The sequence below is a fragment of the Anopheles funestus genome, chromosome 2RL, assembly GCF_943734845.2.
Source record: "Anopheles funestus chromosome 2RL, idAnoFuneDA-416_04, whole genome shotgun sequence".
Taxonomy (NCBI): Eukaryota; Metazoa; Arthropoda; class Insecta; order Diptera; family Culicidae; genus Anopheles; species Anopheles funestus.
In genome coordinates, this window is record NC_064598.1 from 3,819,168 (window position 1) to 3,834,600 (window position 15,433).

The following is a 15,433-nucleotide window of genomic DNA, read 5'->3' on the forward strand; positions in this document are numbered from 1 at the left end:
CACTTCCTTACCTTGCTAAGTTGACCGTATTGAAGTTGGCCAAGTTGGCGATAGTGTTTTTAAATCCACCCGAACTAGTCGTCGTTGGACGGCTGTTTTGGTTCTTCGAGATTCCGCTACTACAAAGAGAATGACAAAGAGTTAGTTGCACCACACTTTCGCCGTCATCCGCCCAACTCGCACGTCTACTTACTCGGACGATCCAATGCTCGTTTCCGACAGGCGACTTGAATCCATACTCATCTGTGGTTGGTTGGCCGATATGTGTCGACGCAGCGTAACTTCTGCGTCGCGATCGATTTTAATATCCGTCACCCGTTTACCGTACTTTGCTTCCACGTTTGCCTGCATCGTAGCGAAACATTTCTCCAGCTGATCGTGGAACGGTAGCAAAATGGCGGGAGTTTTCATCTTGTGCAGCAGCAGCGCTACTTCGAGAAGCGGAATCTGGGACGCGATCAGATCCTTCAGACGTGCCACCAGATGATCATCGCCGGGACGTCGCTCAAGGTATAGAGGTGTCAGGAAAGCTTCCTCATAAATCGGAAGCCCACCGTTGATCGCGGCATCGACCACACCCTTAATGATGGCGCTCAGTGAGTGGACCGGTATGCGTGGATCGTTTTGATGCTCCAGCACCAGATCTCGGATCGCGCGGTTCTTTGCGTCAACTGTTTCAATAGCCATCTCAATGGGCGATATCTGCGATAAAAAGATAAAAAGAATATTGTTAGTTTCTATTAGTAGCTCCAATTTAGTGAAGCACATAAATGAGCCACACTCACCATGATGGTTTCAGAAAACTTTACCGGGAACCATCTTAGAATCCCCGGCAATGGATCTGTCGTTCGCATGATAGTACGCTCATACGAGGTACCGGCGATATCATCTCCACTTGCCTGGCTGTCTCTTATGGGACGAGAAAACTGGAACTCGCTTACATTGTTCGATTTGTAGAACTTCACTATGTTAGAAGCGATCGTTTGTGTGTTTTTGCCACCGAACCGTATGTCTCGGCTAACCGGATCGACTTTCACGATCTGTATGAACTGCCCGTCACACTCCAGTATTTCCGAACCGGGTGTAAGTGTTGTCAGTAGCTCGGCGCGCGGATGTTGACTAAGTATGCGCATGTTGAACGATCCAGCATCTTCGTACTCGTTTCCCCGATACACAAACTCTTTGTTGCGAAGAAACTCGGGAAAACCTGTCCCATAGAACGTGACCCGATAGTAGATCGACTCATACCGTGTCGTTCGGAGTATGCTTTCGTAAAACAGTGACATTTTCTTGTACTGCTCACTTAAGCTGAGATAATCGTACACCTCGTTTTCGTACTGCTGGGCCAGCTCCTTGCACAGATCGATTGCACACTCCCACATTTTCCCCTTGTCGAACAGATCGATCATACTGCGGTACAGTTGCTCCTTGAGCGTTCGATGTGTTGAGCAAGAGTAGTGGCGTTTAGATTTTAGCAACAACGACAACGGTGTCTCGTCCCAATTTAGTTCATTGCTGTGCAGTTTCAGTGTATAAGCCGCCTCCGTAAAGTTGTCAAACTCCATGTGCAATTCGTACAGCTTATCCACGTACCGGATGTACATCTCCTTGCGATTCACGTCCGAGTAAAACTGTAGCAAACTCACAGTGCAAGCCATTCGATTCTCTTTACTTTCGTCGTGTATCAGACAGCGGTACTCGAGCAACTTCTCCATTAGTCGCGTCAGTATCTGCACGCATTGTACACCGTACGTTTGCAGCGTGCTATGATTACTGCACGACTCGTGCATGATCTCGTAGAACAAATCCTTGTACTCTGCGTCACCATATCCACCCTCGATGTAGTGATCGAGCTTTTCAATAATTTCCTTTTCGAAGTCATTAAAATTGCCCTTAATGTGGGCTGTATTTCGCTTCGTATCGCCGTAGCTCTCCATCGCGTACTTCGAACTGTAATACTCGCACTGCATCATGTCGAAAAAGATTGGTATGGTGGCGCGACGCAAATCCTCCTCCGGAATCATGCTCATCTCAAGGATCGGTCCAACGAGCCGCGGTACGAACATGATCTTGTGCTCACCCAGGTTGAACCACATCTTCCGTATCTCGAATACCGTTTCCCGCCGGATGTCTCGGTAGTTGCTGCGTATCACCGATTGTTTGGTTTTGCTGAACAGATTCAGCTGCAGTGCCGGCTGCGTAAGGAACGTTATGGAGCACTGGAAGTAGTTCGACCAGACCTGTTTTTCGAACGGACTGAAAAACTGATCCATTATGATGGCAGCAAAGTGCTGCAAGCTGCCAAGGATCAACATGTTTTGGTGCATGATCATGTCCAGCCAGTCCATTGGGAAGACCGGCTTGGAGACTAGTTCCTGGAACACGAGCAGTATCTCGGTCAGGAAGTCCAACAGATCGTAGCTTGTGAGAAAGCTGCGCACATAGCACTGATAGTGCGTTTCGGTCATGCTGCGAAAGACCCCGAGCATAATAGCCACCAGATTGCCTACGAGCGGATTACTACGATCCATAGCAATCGAACTCTGGATCACCGTTCGCAGCAGGATCAGCATTATATCTCGAATGTCATTGTCCACCGGTCCGATATCTTCCTCGCTCTGAAACAGCAGCTCTAACATGTTGTTCATGATGTTGACGCATTCGGCCACCTGGTTATAAGAGTTATTTAAATGCACGAAAGGCGAAAGAGAAAGGTTAAGGTTAGCCGATGAAAATAAAACAAATGTTCTAGTGTCCTGAATGGGGAATTGATAATTGTGTTACAATATATCTTCAATCGAAATCAACAATCACACACGCTGCGTTACACTCTGCAAAAAGAAAGAAATATTTCACACACAAACTTTCAGGCGCAATAAAACGGGTTGACTGCGGTTGGTAGTATTACACACAGACTTATGCTAAAAACAATACGATTTATATGTGAAGAAAAAATGCATGATGCTGCCAACATTATGCAGATACACATGTGGTTATGGTACTCACAATACACCGATATGTTTAAAAAGAGAAACATTTTAAATTTATCCAAATAACTTGCTAATGAAATTTAGAAAAATTATACGAAACTATTGAAAAGAGCAGTAGTAGAAGAAAGTGGAGTAAATAATACCTTCGTCTTAGCGGTGGTTTCGCGCGTGTGAAGCTGGGATTTGCTTTCCCCAAGCACTTTAGCTGCTTTGGTAAGATTTTTCTCCTGCTGCCGTATGTCGAACATAAAGTCACCCTGTGCCGTTGCGTGATAAAAGCGCATCATCATCATCATCATCATCGCATCGCACCACCAGCAACACCGTAAATTTAACCACATCAACATCACCATCATTTTACCATCATAAATCACCATTCATCATTGCCATCATCAATTGCATCGTCAACCCGTGTGTAGAAAAGGATCAATATGGTGCAGGACACAAGACGGGCAAAAGGGTTGTATTTGGTGGAGTTGTGTATTGTGTTGTTTGCCGTGTCATTTTTATGAGTAGGTTTTCCCGGATATGAATAGAACATAATGTCATACATGTATATAAATTTAATTCAAATTTTGAACAAATAATCAACAATTGAAGAAAAAGCACAATTGCGATAATATACAATAAATATACCAAACAAAATCATATAAATCAATAAAAATATCACAATAGCAAAGGTTAAGAGAATACAACATAAAAAAACAGTAAAATAATCGCGAAGCAAATAAAACGGTAATAATTTGCCATTTTGGAAACATTATAAAGAACATTAACAATGTTGGTTCCGATTGCAAAGAAACAAAATGAAATAAAACATTCCCATTTAGTTCCATTCGATTGTTTCGTCGAGGAGTATCATGTGAGGATAACGATGTAAAAGTGTTTTGGGTTCAATTTCCAACCACCGGATGGATGATGTGTTGGTTTGTGTGTTGTTTTTATATTTGGGTGGTCCGCGTTTGGGGTTGTGTGTTGAGTGTGTCCCAACAACAGGATAAACCGGGAAAGGAGCGGGATGAGTTATTACGTAATATTTGTAATTCAAATATGGGAAGGGAAGGAAAAAAGAAAAAAAAGAAAATACAACTTGTTAAACTCATCGGTATTATTTATCGACACGTATTGCTACAATAGGTAGTACCCTAGATACCGAACTGAACATTCATTCCCGAAACGTTGGACAGGTGTGAAGAAACGGATAGGATGCACAATGCACCAACAGGATGATTGCTCTATTGTGAGATGTTAGTTTGACTAATGTTAATAAATAAACATATATTTTACAAAGGAAACAAAATGATTGGTGAGGAATACACTCCAATCAAGTTGATGAGTCTGATGAGATTGGAATGATTGCAATCGGTAGAATGAATTGGAAGGTATGCAGATGAATTACACGTATGGCAAGTTAATATCGTATCATTATGGAACCGTTAGTATGATAATGATAACACGAATCGAGGGAAATGAGTGTATTTGCAGGGAAATGATTGATGTCAGAGGAAAATGGTGATAGGAGCAATAGATAGGAAGTAGTTCTGGTAAGTGTATACAATACTATTCGACATTTTGGGACGGTGATGATTGATAGCAGTTTCATTCTGGTGTAACCTCTGTTCTGTTCTGGTTGAGTTTGGCTGCTTATCATGATGGGTGATGTGAGATGAATTTTCGTAACTCATCCTTTCGCACGCCGGTCAATTGGTGCAACAAGGAAGGTGAAAGTACTTCGTGCAAGTTGTCAGATACACACACTAAGGAAGGACACGTGAAAATGTGGTGATTGGTGATGGGAGGTTCATGCTTCGTTTGGTAAACAAGATAACGCATAAACATGATAGCAAAAACAACGAGAATAAGATGCGACACCGCACAAGCGGCAACGGTGCATGTATTCAGCTGCGTCGCTGTACACAGAGTAATGCAGGCGAACGACACATTGCTGGCGGTGCTTTGGTAACTACCGTTTACAGGTGAGATAAGTGCGAGCAGAAAACAAAACAAACGTCAGGCAAACATAAAATGGCACACATAAAGAAAGTAAGATAGTGGCAGAGAATATTGGTAATTGAAAAAAGATGGACAGCAGCACACAGTAAGACATATGCACAACATCATACGTATTGCATGCATGAATAAGAATAAAACATATCACACACAAAACATAAAACGAGCAACAAACATTAATTATGAAAGAAAGTGCTTAACCGGACTGACAGCTACAACTACGTACCTCCTCCTTGCTCTCGAGTTTATCCTTAATTTGCCGACAGAACACGGGCAGCAGAATGGCTCGACATTTGGGCAGCTTGAACAGCTTCGAGTCGACAACATCCTTGATGCACGTCATCTTCGATTGGTTTAACCGACCAGTCGGTACGTTCGTGATGATGTCGACGATTTTCTGGCTCAGCTTAACCGGATCGTACACCTGCATCAGGTCTGACGCAATGATGTGCAGGTACTTTAGTAGTGCACCCTGGGACTTTAACAGATCGTTCTGGTACTTGATCAATTCGGAGAATGACTCGAGCAACTCCTCGAGGCTGGCCACGAACAGTTCTCGATCCTTGTCCTGGTTTAGATCGGCAAACAGTAACCGCGAGCGGATGATGAACTTCATGATGTACTGCAGGTACTTTGTGGTGCGATAGAGCGCCTCGTCATTTTCGTTCACCGTGTAGATATTTGCCATGGCACGATCCTTTGAAATGTTATTGATGGCATTCCGGATGTGCGTTTGCACAACGTTGATTAGTTTTCTGGAATTTGGAGACAAACAAAAATTTTTTGAGTGAAATGGTTATGGAGTCACGAGCAGAATGTTTACACTTACTCGTAAGCCAATGTGGCGGAGAAGCTTTCGTTTATGTACAGATCGAGCACGGACTGGAAGTGTTGATACTTCAGATCGTATACAATTTCGATCAGCCGGAGCAGACATTTGAACACCAAATTATCGTACTTGGCAGGATCGTCATTGGAGACCAGTATGTTGAAGAGAGCGTCCAGTATATCCTGCAGGAACTTGACCACTTCCTCGCATCGTACATTCATAAGAGCGTTCAGTGATTCTTCCATCTTTTCCTTTCTAGACGACCAATTCAAGAGTCCAAGAATGTCTACGTTTTGCGTTAGCTTTGTGCTGCACAGGTTGGTTTCAATAATGAAGCCGTCCTTGGAGGCGAGACTGAATCCGCTAATAGACGGTTTAGAGCTCCCGTTCGGCAGTTCCTCCGTAAGCGAAGGCAAATTTAAGTAGTTAAACTGCGTCTCCTCGTCGTACTTCTTGTGATCAATTTTGTACACCAGTAGCGTGTGGCGCTTGTGCTGCAGCGTGGTACCGTCATCGTTCATCAAGCGTACGTACGATAGACCGAACGGTTTCTCCGACCGATCCTTTGCCTCGTTCGAGCTGCGGTGCTTGAAGGTGAACCGCAAATGGCACTGCTTAAACTCCTCGATCGGCACGTCGATCTTGAACGTTTCGCCCCACTTCGGTCGATCCTCATGGTAGTAGATGACGGATTTGTACTCGTTCAGTGCATTTCCGCCACCACCGTAGCTGATCACACCCGGGATCGCAACACCGTGCTTATTGCATACGTATGCCGTCACCTCTATGTTTTTATCGCTACTCTTCGAACCCTTGGAAAACTCGCCAGAAACCAACGTCAGATACAGATCGTTTCGCACATCACCCGGAAAGATCACTTCCGGGAAGCCCATCTTGCGGGCGAACGCCACATTACCAAGGACGAGATGGGGATATTCGTCGCGTACTTGCTTGATGTCACCGAACAAAATGTCAACACTGATCCATATGGCTGCATCGCTCTTTTCGCCTAGATCTTTGTTGGTAATCAGCTTGCGCAGTGTCGTCTCTAATGGTTCTTTTTCACACGGAATGAATGGCATCTTGAGCTGCGTGTCGCTTTTGAAATCTTCCGACCGTTTTATGATCGGCTGGAGATCCAACGTTGCTACACCGAATGGTCGGCGCATATGAAACTCATTGACAGAGCTGGCCGAGATGGTGGACCCGATGGATGGTGTTCCAGAGTTTGATTGTCCAGCTGCCGAACCTCCGCCACTACCAGGCCCGGGTGAGGATGGAGTGCTCATCTGAGTATTCAAATGATTTCGATGCGATTTGTAGCTCCCACTATTGGAGGAATTGGCCATACTGCTGCGCCGCAAATCCGTATCCTTACCATCCATGGCACCGATTCGCACGACATACGCAACCAGGTATATTTTGTTACGGCTCAAATCATTGCCCGAAAGATCCGTGAACAGCACCTTAATGTTGTTGAACTGATCCAGATCCGCGGCCATGCCCTGACGGCTCCACTTGACCACATAGTTCTCTGTGATTGCCCGCATCTCATCACCATCGTACAGTGTGAACAGAATTTCCGTATCTTCACTCAATCTACACACGAAATTGTGCACCGACAGTAACAGATTGTGCGAATGACGGTTGATAATATCCAGATTGCGATTCTTGCTGTGCGATGTGTTGGCTCGCTTGATCCGGTCTACCGCATTGAGGTGATGCTCGTACAGTTGCGTGGTGGAGGTGCGCTCGATATCCACTATGTTGCCACTATCGTCCCGAACAACCATGTCCAAATTTAGGATCTTATTGCCCGTGTCGATTTCACTGGTTGCCTTGAGTTTGATGTTCTTCATCTCATCCACCGGGAGGTTGCCGGAGAGTAACTGCGACCGCAGCCTTATCAGCTCCAGCATCTTAACCTGTACCAGCTTGAACGAGGGATGTGTCGATAGGTAGAGCCGGCGATAGAGATACTGCCATTCCTGCAGCACTGTCGTGATCTCCTCGACGATTTCGCTTCGCCGTATCACCAAATCACCATCGCGGGACGATTTACTTTCAACCGGATGGACGTACGCCTTCGGAAAGATGCCCAACGTACCCGAGCTACTGTTGCGCCCGTAGTACCAATGAAAGGACTCCTGCTCGATGACCACCGTGTCGCCCACGTCCAGGTCGATGTGATGCTGCCTTTCGTGTGCCGCGTAGTTCGCTTTCGCTGTTGATAGAGGAAAGGAACAAACAGAACTGATCAGTACCGTTGGTTTATAATGCATCCGCAACCTGAAAACAACGAATTCGTTCATTCATCCATCAACCTCCACCACCGGGAGGGAATCATTTTGCATCCGGAGAAATTATTATTTCAGATTCGGGTCACAGTGACCTTCATAGCTTGTTGATTGGCTTCAGCATACAGAGGGTGACAACCTACCAGGGTTAGCAAGAGTTAACTGCTATGCGCAACTCGATACACTGATGCACGATGCTAATCCGATTCAAACAATCAGTCGCTGAGAATTTCGCTCATAATTCTCCCCTATTTCCCACGAATAGCACAGGCTGCAGGCTGTTCGAAGCATGTCTGTGTTACCGCAAATGTTGATTGGAAGAGATTCAATTAATTAATGTTTCGCGATGGTAAGCAACACGCAGCAAATGCAGCGGAAATAAACTAAAGCTGCACGGTCGAGTATCATCATAACATGTGGAGCTATTTTCTAGTACATAAATGGTTTTTTTATATGTAAATTGAAGAACTATTAAAGGGGTGCTAAATAATTAAAGGAACTAATATCTCTCCCTTTGTGGCCGAGAAAGGCTTTTTTATAGAAATAAAGTGGACTAATAAACTAAATCATCTCATTAAATTTGACTATGTCTCATAAAAATATTTTGTTGAAAGAACAAAACCTTTAACCTTCTACGGTGAACATTCAAACGAAGGGAAAACCTTTCGCTAAATGGTACGAGATCTTATTTTCCTTTATAAATCGAACCCTTTGAAAGGGAAGTTTGCAAAACGATGCAGTTCTCGTTGATGATCGTCATGCATATCGAACGACGTATTAAGTTAACGGATGGATGGATAAACACAGCCACGCGTGCAGGCACTCAGGGCACGCACAGTGAGCAGTGGAAACCTCTTCCAAGTCGTCAGGCATAAAAAAGACTAATCATAAAGTTTGATAAGGTTCTTGTGCAGTATACTTCCAGTAAAGAATTCTTCATTCCAACCGAACCAAAACCGTTTGCATCGTTTATTTCATTATGAGGAATTGTTGTCATCCTAGCGACTTTGAGAAGGAGTTTCAGAAAACCATGATGAACATTTCAAACGTTTCCTTTCATCAGATTTTGCTGCCATGAAATATAATTCAAAATCAGTCTTTGCATCCTCATTACCGTCGGGGGTATTAAACAGGCGGTTTAACTTTGAAGAGTTCCACCCACGATACGGTACTGCACCGAAGTCTTCGACCGATAGCAGTGCATGACCATGACTGATGAGTTCGTTTGCTTCACCTTTATGATATCACTTTGCTTACACTGTGCAGTGCACCGACAGAGCTTTACCCGGTACATTTTATTCCGATTTTTCTGTTACATGCTTTTTCTACCTCTTCCTATTATTCACAAATATGAACCGAAAAGTTAGGAATCATCTGCATCGTTTGGCAAACAAACGAGTATGCACCTTGCACACACTAACCAGGAAACCGCAGGAAGTTGCACCGTGAACGCCAAGCACTTTCCTTGCTAACGAATCCACTCACATCGAAGCGTGGTGCAGGCACGTCCAAGTGCAATTAGTTAAATGGGGCGCATCAAAAGCGAAAGTGGTCAACGCGGGACGGGATCGAATGAACGTGTGGCGGTGGTACGGATTGACGGCATGCGGTCAATTGAGATGCATCCCGTAGTTAACGCAGCACTAGCTGAAATTTGCATCTCTCCCAGCCGGCAGGAAGGGGCAACATATTTGCGAATTAACACAGATTTTTACACTTGATACGGGTGTTTTCCTAGAAAAAGATTCCTAGCGCAATAAGGGTATAATATCTCCCCATTTCACACATCTTGGCATAACGAGCTAAGTATGTCACGTCTGTCATATGTAAACGGGTAAATACTTGACTCATTTTTACTACGTCGAGATGGGATTATAGCACCGGTTCTGTCGTGTGAAAATCGGAGCGCTGACCACTAAACTATCGAGCTGTCGCATATAGCATGTGCTGAAACTCGATAACGTTTTATTGCACAGCATAAAATAATAATTATTAGAGTATAAAAAAATAAAGCTGCAACTATTGTTTAGTCGACTGGTTTGTTTCATCAATGTTTTATGCAATAAGTATAAAATTCAGTAATTGTTTTAATTTAAAATAATGGGTTACATAGTTACTAATTCAAATCCCATCCGGACCGTTCCACCGTAGCAAGGACTGACTATCCGGCTACGTGGTAAAAGAAGTCTAGTAAGCCAGAAATGGCCGGCGTGACCTGTAAGGTCGTTAAGCCAAGAAGAAGAAGTTACTAATGCAACCATAGAATATATAGTAAAATGCTTAGGTTTATTACGTGGTAACAAAAAGAAAGGTAGTAAAAAAACTGACCTACATACTGTACATATCGAGCAAGTTCTTTACTGTCTTCACTTCCAGATTGACTGTCTGTTTGACTGACAGCCGAAGAGGAAATCTGCTTGTTACTTTGTGATACAGAAAAACAACATCGTACCTAATGCGTTATATCGTTGTAACGAGAATACGTACGAGCAGGTCAAACAGTTGGTTGGAAAGCATCATCGCTATATATGTTTCATTTTTCTACTGAGGAATAATGCTAAAATGAAAAAACGTTGCAATTGTTGCAACCATGAAATCCGGTTCAAATGGACCGGATTTTTATATCTCCACGGTGGCTATTTCTATCCATCCTGATTTGTTTCTGTGAAGGTGATGTTATTTCCTATTTATCGAAAATTGTCTCACTCGAAGTACATGCGTTCAAACATTTGAGGAAAAAAGCCCCCAACATAAACCCCATATGAATATAAACAAATCACTGCCAAGGAGTAGATAAAAAAAACCAACAATTGGGAGCACATAGCGTGCAGTAAGATAAACACGAATGTTGTTGTAGTTGTTGATAAACAACACAACCAACAATATACTGTTGTCATGTTACATCGAGGTAAAAAGACTTTGCGCTGCAAAAAAATACATGTTTAAAAAAATAATTGTCTTATGAACAATGAACGTGAGGGAAAAAGTTGATTTGAGCTTTTCCCCTACCAATCCAATCGCGATATTCCACCATCTGCTCAACGGAAAATCGTTATCTTAATTCTCATTCCACTAGATTGATATCGATGCTGCGATCTGCCAGCGGTGAAGTGAATGTAATTTTTTTGACTAACCAATCTATCGCCATGACGTACGCAGCTTTCTCTCTGTCACCGGTGGTCAACGCCGTTCCGTTGGACTGTACACACATGTGTGATTGTGGGACTATTTTTACCATTTCCCGCTGCATGAGCACAATCTGACGACCAGAACACAGGCACGTTATTTATTTACGGTAGGATTTTCCTACCTTCACAGACATCTTTTTCGAGATGGTGTTTGTGTGTGTGTGTTTTTTTTATTTATTACACATCTGGCTCTCTAGTAGATTGTGATTTGTTCACGACATGGTTTTGGACTCGTTCCGTCGCAGCCTCAAGAGTGATTGTTTCGTCCTCCAATTTGCCACCCAGGAGATGGCATGGGACACACGATAAAAGATGTGCAGTGGTACGTATCACACCACAATTGACATCGGTGTAAGCCGGCTGGCTGGCAACAAACGTGGTCATTGTCTGCGAATATGCCTCTCTCTGCCTAACTATGCTATGCGTAAGTGTGGAAGTGTGTGCGTATGTGAACAGTTTTTAGACATCACCTGGTCATCCAAGGGTAGTGATAGTAGTGCAACACACACCCCCCCGGAAAAAGGGGAGAATGGTTTAGAGGGTGTTAAAAAGTGTGCCATCAGCAATGGTATGGCGTGCAGCCCGAATACCGAAACAGGGTGGTGATGCACAGTACGCAACTACTGTTGCGGGCCTGCGTTTCACGCTCTGTTTCAACTGACCGAAAGGTAACTGAAAGACATTCGGAATAGGAAGTGTATCGGTAAAAAACGGGTTTCTTATCAGATTAGCATTTCACCCCGAGTGGGAAACTTAATAAAAAGCCAGAAAAAATTAATGATTTGACGTAAAAATAGCTAATCAGCACTTAAGGGAATTAAATTTACTTAAGAAGTTCTAACAAATTTATTACCAGTAGTTAAAACCAATAGAAATAACAATTCAAAACCTGTCAAAACTAAATAATATTATTTACTATGCGAAGAAAAAAGACTTCGACTCTGTCCGGTTATTCCTTATTTTAACTTTACGCTTTTACCCATTTAGCACAGAAGCTGTTTTGGCGATTGCTTTTCCTAATGACTTCACATCACTTCTGGAAGTGAACCACTTTGTTCAGCCGTCACTTAATGTAACGTCAACTGAAACACACACACACTCACAAAACACACCCACAACAGTCGCTAAGTATATGACCCTTTGTACCATATGCACTTAATTTAGGTCGTTGCTTAAAGTCGCTCGCCCTTTATAAAGAATGGTTTGGTCTTTGCCGTCCCTGGCTGCAATTGTCACTTGACGATATGTTTCGGAACACTCGGCAAAAATTGAAGACCACAACATGAAGTGTGCCATGCCATACGATTCTTTAACACATAATAAAACATAAAACAAAAGCGAACATTGCTCACGGACGCGTGAAACATTTGCCTAAGTTAACACAGAATTCCAGAATTCCCCACGCCTCAAAGTGCAACAAAGTGACCCAATTAAGTACACGATGGTAACCAAAACGTACAATTCTTATTCGCTGACAAACGACAGAGTCTTGATATTCAAAACATTCAAGATACTGAAAAATCTTTGGAAAGTGTGGAGTTGAATCACATCTGGGTTAGACTTTCCGTTACAAGGAATAACGGTTACCAAGAAGAATTACAGCATTTGTTAAAGCTCTGTTTATCAAAAATATGATTGTCAGAATCAGAACATATTCGATATCATGTAGACACTTGTAATGTTAGTACGGAACTGTTTCTTGACTTTTTCAATATGTTACATAGCCACACAATAGTGAACTATGACCCAGTTTATTGACTTCAATAAAGTTTTCCCATCAGAACGAAATGGCAACGACCGGTAAAATGTTGCACGAACGAGGCTTTCAAGTATCATGGACATTGTTTTCCCGGCAAACTTTCGATGACACTTTCTACTTTTCGCTCAGCAAAAAAAAACCTTCACTTCCAGTCCAGTGCTCGCTCAGTAGAATGCGACACACAAAAGATTCATAACTCTGTTGCCCATGTTTGGTCCTTCCTTCCTTCGTCGGCATGTTTCGGTGAGAGCCAGGAAGTAAGAGAACTCGAAAAACCCTTCCCCAACTGGCTGCAGTAGCTTCGTGCCCTGAATTTTAAAGCGAAACGAACTCAACAGCTTATGCCCTCCAGGAGTTTACATACCGGCGATACGAGTTGTGCCATTATTTCGCTCGACACACCGAACTAACTGCCGGTATGGTAATTCGATGCACACTTCGAAATCCTATACTACATGACCCGTTTGTGATAGGGTTTCGCTCAATTGTAAGCATCCTTTGCCAGGGGTTTGAACGAACTCTCCGATCAGCTTGTGCACCTCCACAGGTACTTGCAAAAGTGCGACTTAGCTTAGATTTTCCTATTAACAGAAAGAACAGAAAACAAAAAAAACTTTCAAGAATATCCAGTGCACGATGTCGAGATTAATTTTACCTTAACGATCTCCACAGGAGCAACAAAATCCATCCCATGCCGTGAAGAAGTTATGCTGGCAGATTTTCGCAGTACGAGTTTACCCTCAGTGGAGGTCTCTTTGAGCTGTTCTCCAAACAACTTGATGCTGGTGAAATATTTATAATTACATTTCATTGAATTGGAACTCCCGCTTTATTCAGTACATATCCACATACAAGGCACAGTAAACACTTCAAAAATAAGGATTTCCTTGTTTTCTTAGCGAATTGCGATGCGGGAGCACGGTTAATGGAATGGGGGTAATGGCAAACACTGGGGCAAAGTATAATTATGAACACAACGCGTACACATAATACCGCCGCTGTATGTTGAACTTGTACAAAAGGCAAACATTTGTCCTTCGAGGCACGAGAGAAGTCAGTGAAAGAGATTCAGTGTCGTCTATCGTAATGATTCGTACGGTAGTACGCTACGCATTGGATTGATAAATGCGACAAATGGCATTGACAGAAGATGGAAAATTGTAATGCAAATAAAGAAAATCACAGCTTATAAAGTTTCCCATATGTATTGGTTTAGAAGTTATTGTTCATTACAGCGTTCTTGCTCATATACAGAGCGAAGCATAGAAGCACCTACAAAGTGCTGTATGTAAGTCCCAGTTGGGCTGCTATCGAGTGAAACAACATTGGAATTAAAGCAAAGATAAACCATGCATGTTTACGCTTTCATCTTGAGAATGTGCATTACTTTGCGACTCATACACTAATATCTCTACGAGCAAAAGAAACAGCAAAAAATACAAATCATTCTTTGCCAGTATTCCTCAACCGAATGCCCCACAGTTTAACCGACATTGCTTTATCGTTATCATACCACACAGCTGCGTGCTTCTAGTGGAGGTATTGAATCATCAAACTTAGTCACGTTAACGATATAATAATTATAGAAGCAAATGTTTACTACCGACCCCGCAGCGAATTTCCAGATTTCATGGCAAATAAGTAGACGAGTTTATGGTCAGGCACGAATAGAAAGTGATTGCGCATATTTTTTTAACTAACTACTAAAAATATAAATAATCTAAGTCTATCGTGTATGACATACAAGTACCAGATACTTCAAAAATGCTCCAAAAAGAACTTCAAAATCTTCGGATATTCTTAAGATTCTACTTCTTCTTGAACACCCTCCAAATGTGCAGAGAAAGTGCATCTTGGCAATCCCCCGAGTAAACCCCACCGAGAGTTGGAAATGAGGTCTAATTTATGGCCGGAATATGCAACACCAAAACGAAATCGGACAATCACCGGCGGAGTCTTCGTTAGCCCCACAAACAAACCCAAATGAAAGCAAACGTAGCGATGAACTTCTTCGGCGCAGCGAAACCGCGAAAGTAAAAGGTAAAAGTCAAATTCCTTCCGCGACGCAAAAGGGACTGAAACGATGACGAAGGTGGAGCAAACAAAAAAGCGAAAACCAAAACATATCAACCTTCCGATCCCAATCCATCCTTATCTTCGCTTCATTTTACGCTTTAGTTCTTCGCGGATGAAATGGATTTAGGCACCTTGGCTAAAAGAACCAGACTAAGTGGATGGAATGACATTTGTCATCGCGGTCGAGTCTTTTTATTTTGCTTAATTTTAATTAGCCTAGCCAAGCGAAAGTTGGCGCACCATACATTGGCCTGTTTCTTTCGGCACATCATCTCTACGGCAAG

The 15,433-nt window shown here is 43.0% G+C and overlaps 1 protein-coding gene across 8 annotated transcripts in view; it reads right to left on the reverse strand.

Annotated features, from left to right (window-relative positions):
* The window catches only part of LOC125774778 (dedicator of cytokinesis protein 1), a 32,807-nt gene that overhangs the window by 4,567 nt on the left and 12,807 nt on the right, over positions 1 to 15,433 (reverse strand). For 7 of the 8 annotated variants that reach the window (XR_007421119.1, XR_007421118.1, XR_007421120.1 and 4 more), the window contains exons 2-7: positions 5,830 to 8,053; positions 5,227 to 5,755; positions 3,134 to 3,247; positions 786 to 2,669; positions 194 to 702; positions 12 to 119 (exon numbers count right to left, since the gene is read on the reverse strand). Coding sequence is in view for 5 of the 8 variants with exons in the window: in XM_049444990.1 (XP_049300947.1) it covers positions 12 to 119; positions 194 to 702; positions 786 to 2,669; positions 3,134 to 3,247; positions 5,227 to 5,755; positions 5,830 to 8,053 (5,368 nt within the window). In the remaining 3 variants the exon portion in view is untranslated. The remainder of the gene's footprint in view (positions 1 to 11; positions 120 to 193; positions 703 to 785; positions 2,670 to 3,133; positions 3,248 to 5,226; positions 5,756 to 5,829; positions 8,054 to 15,433) is intronic. The other variant, XM_049444991.1, reaches the window with a different exon arrangement.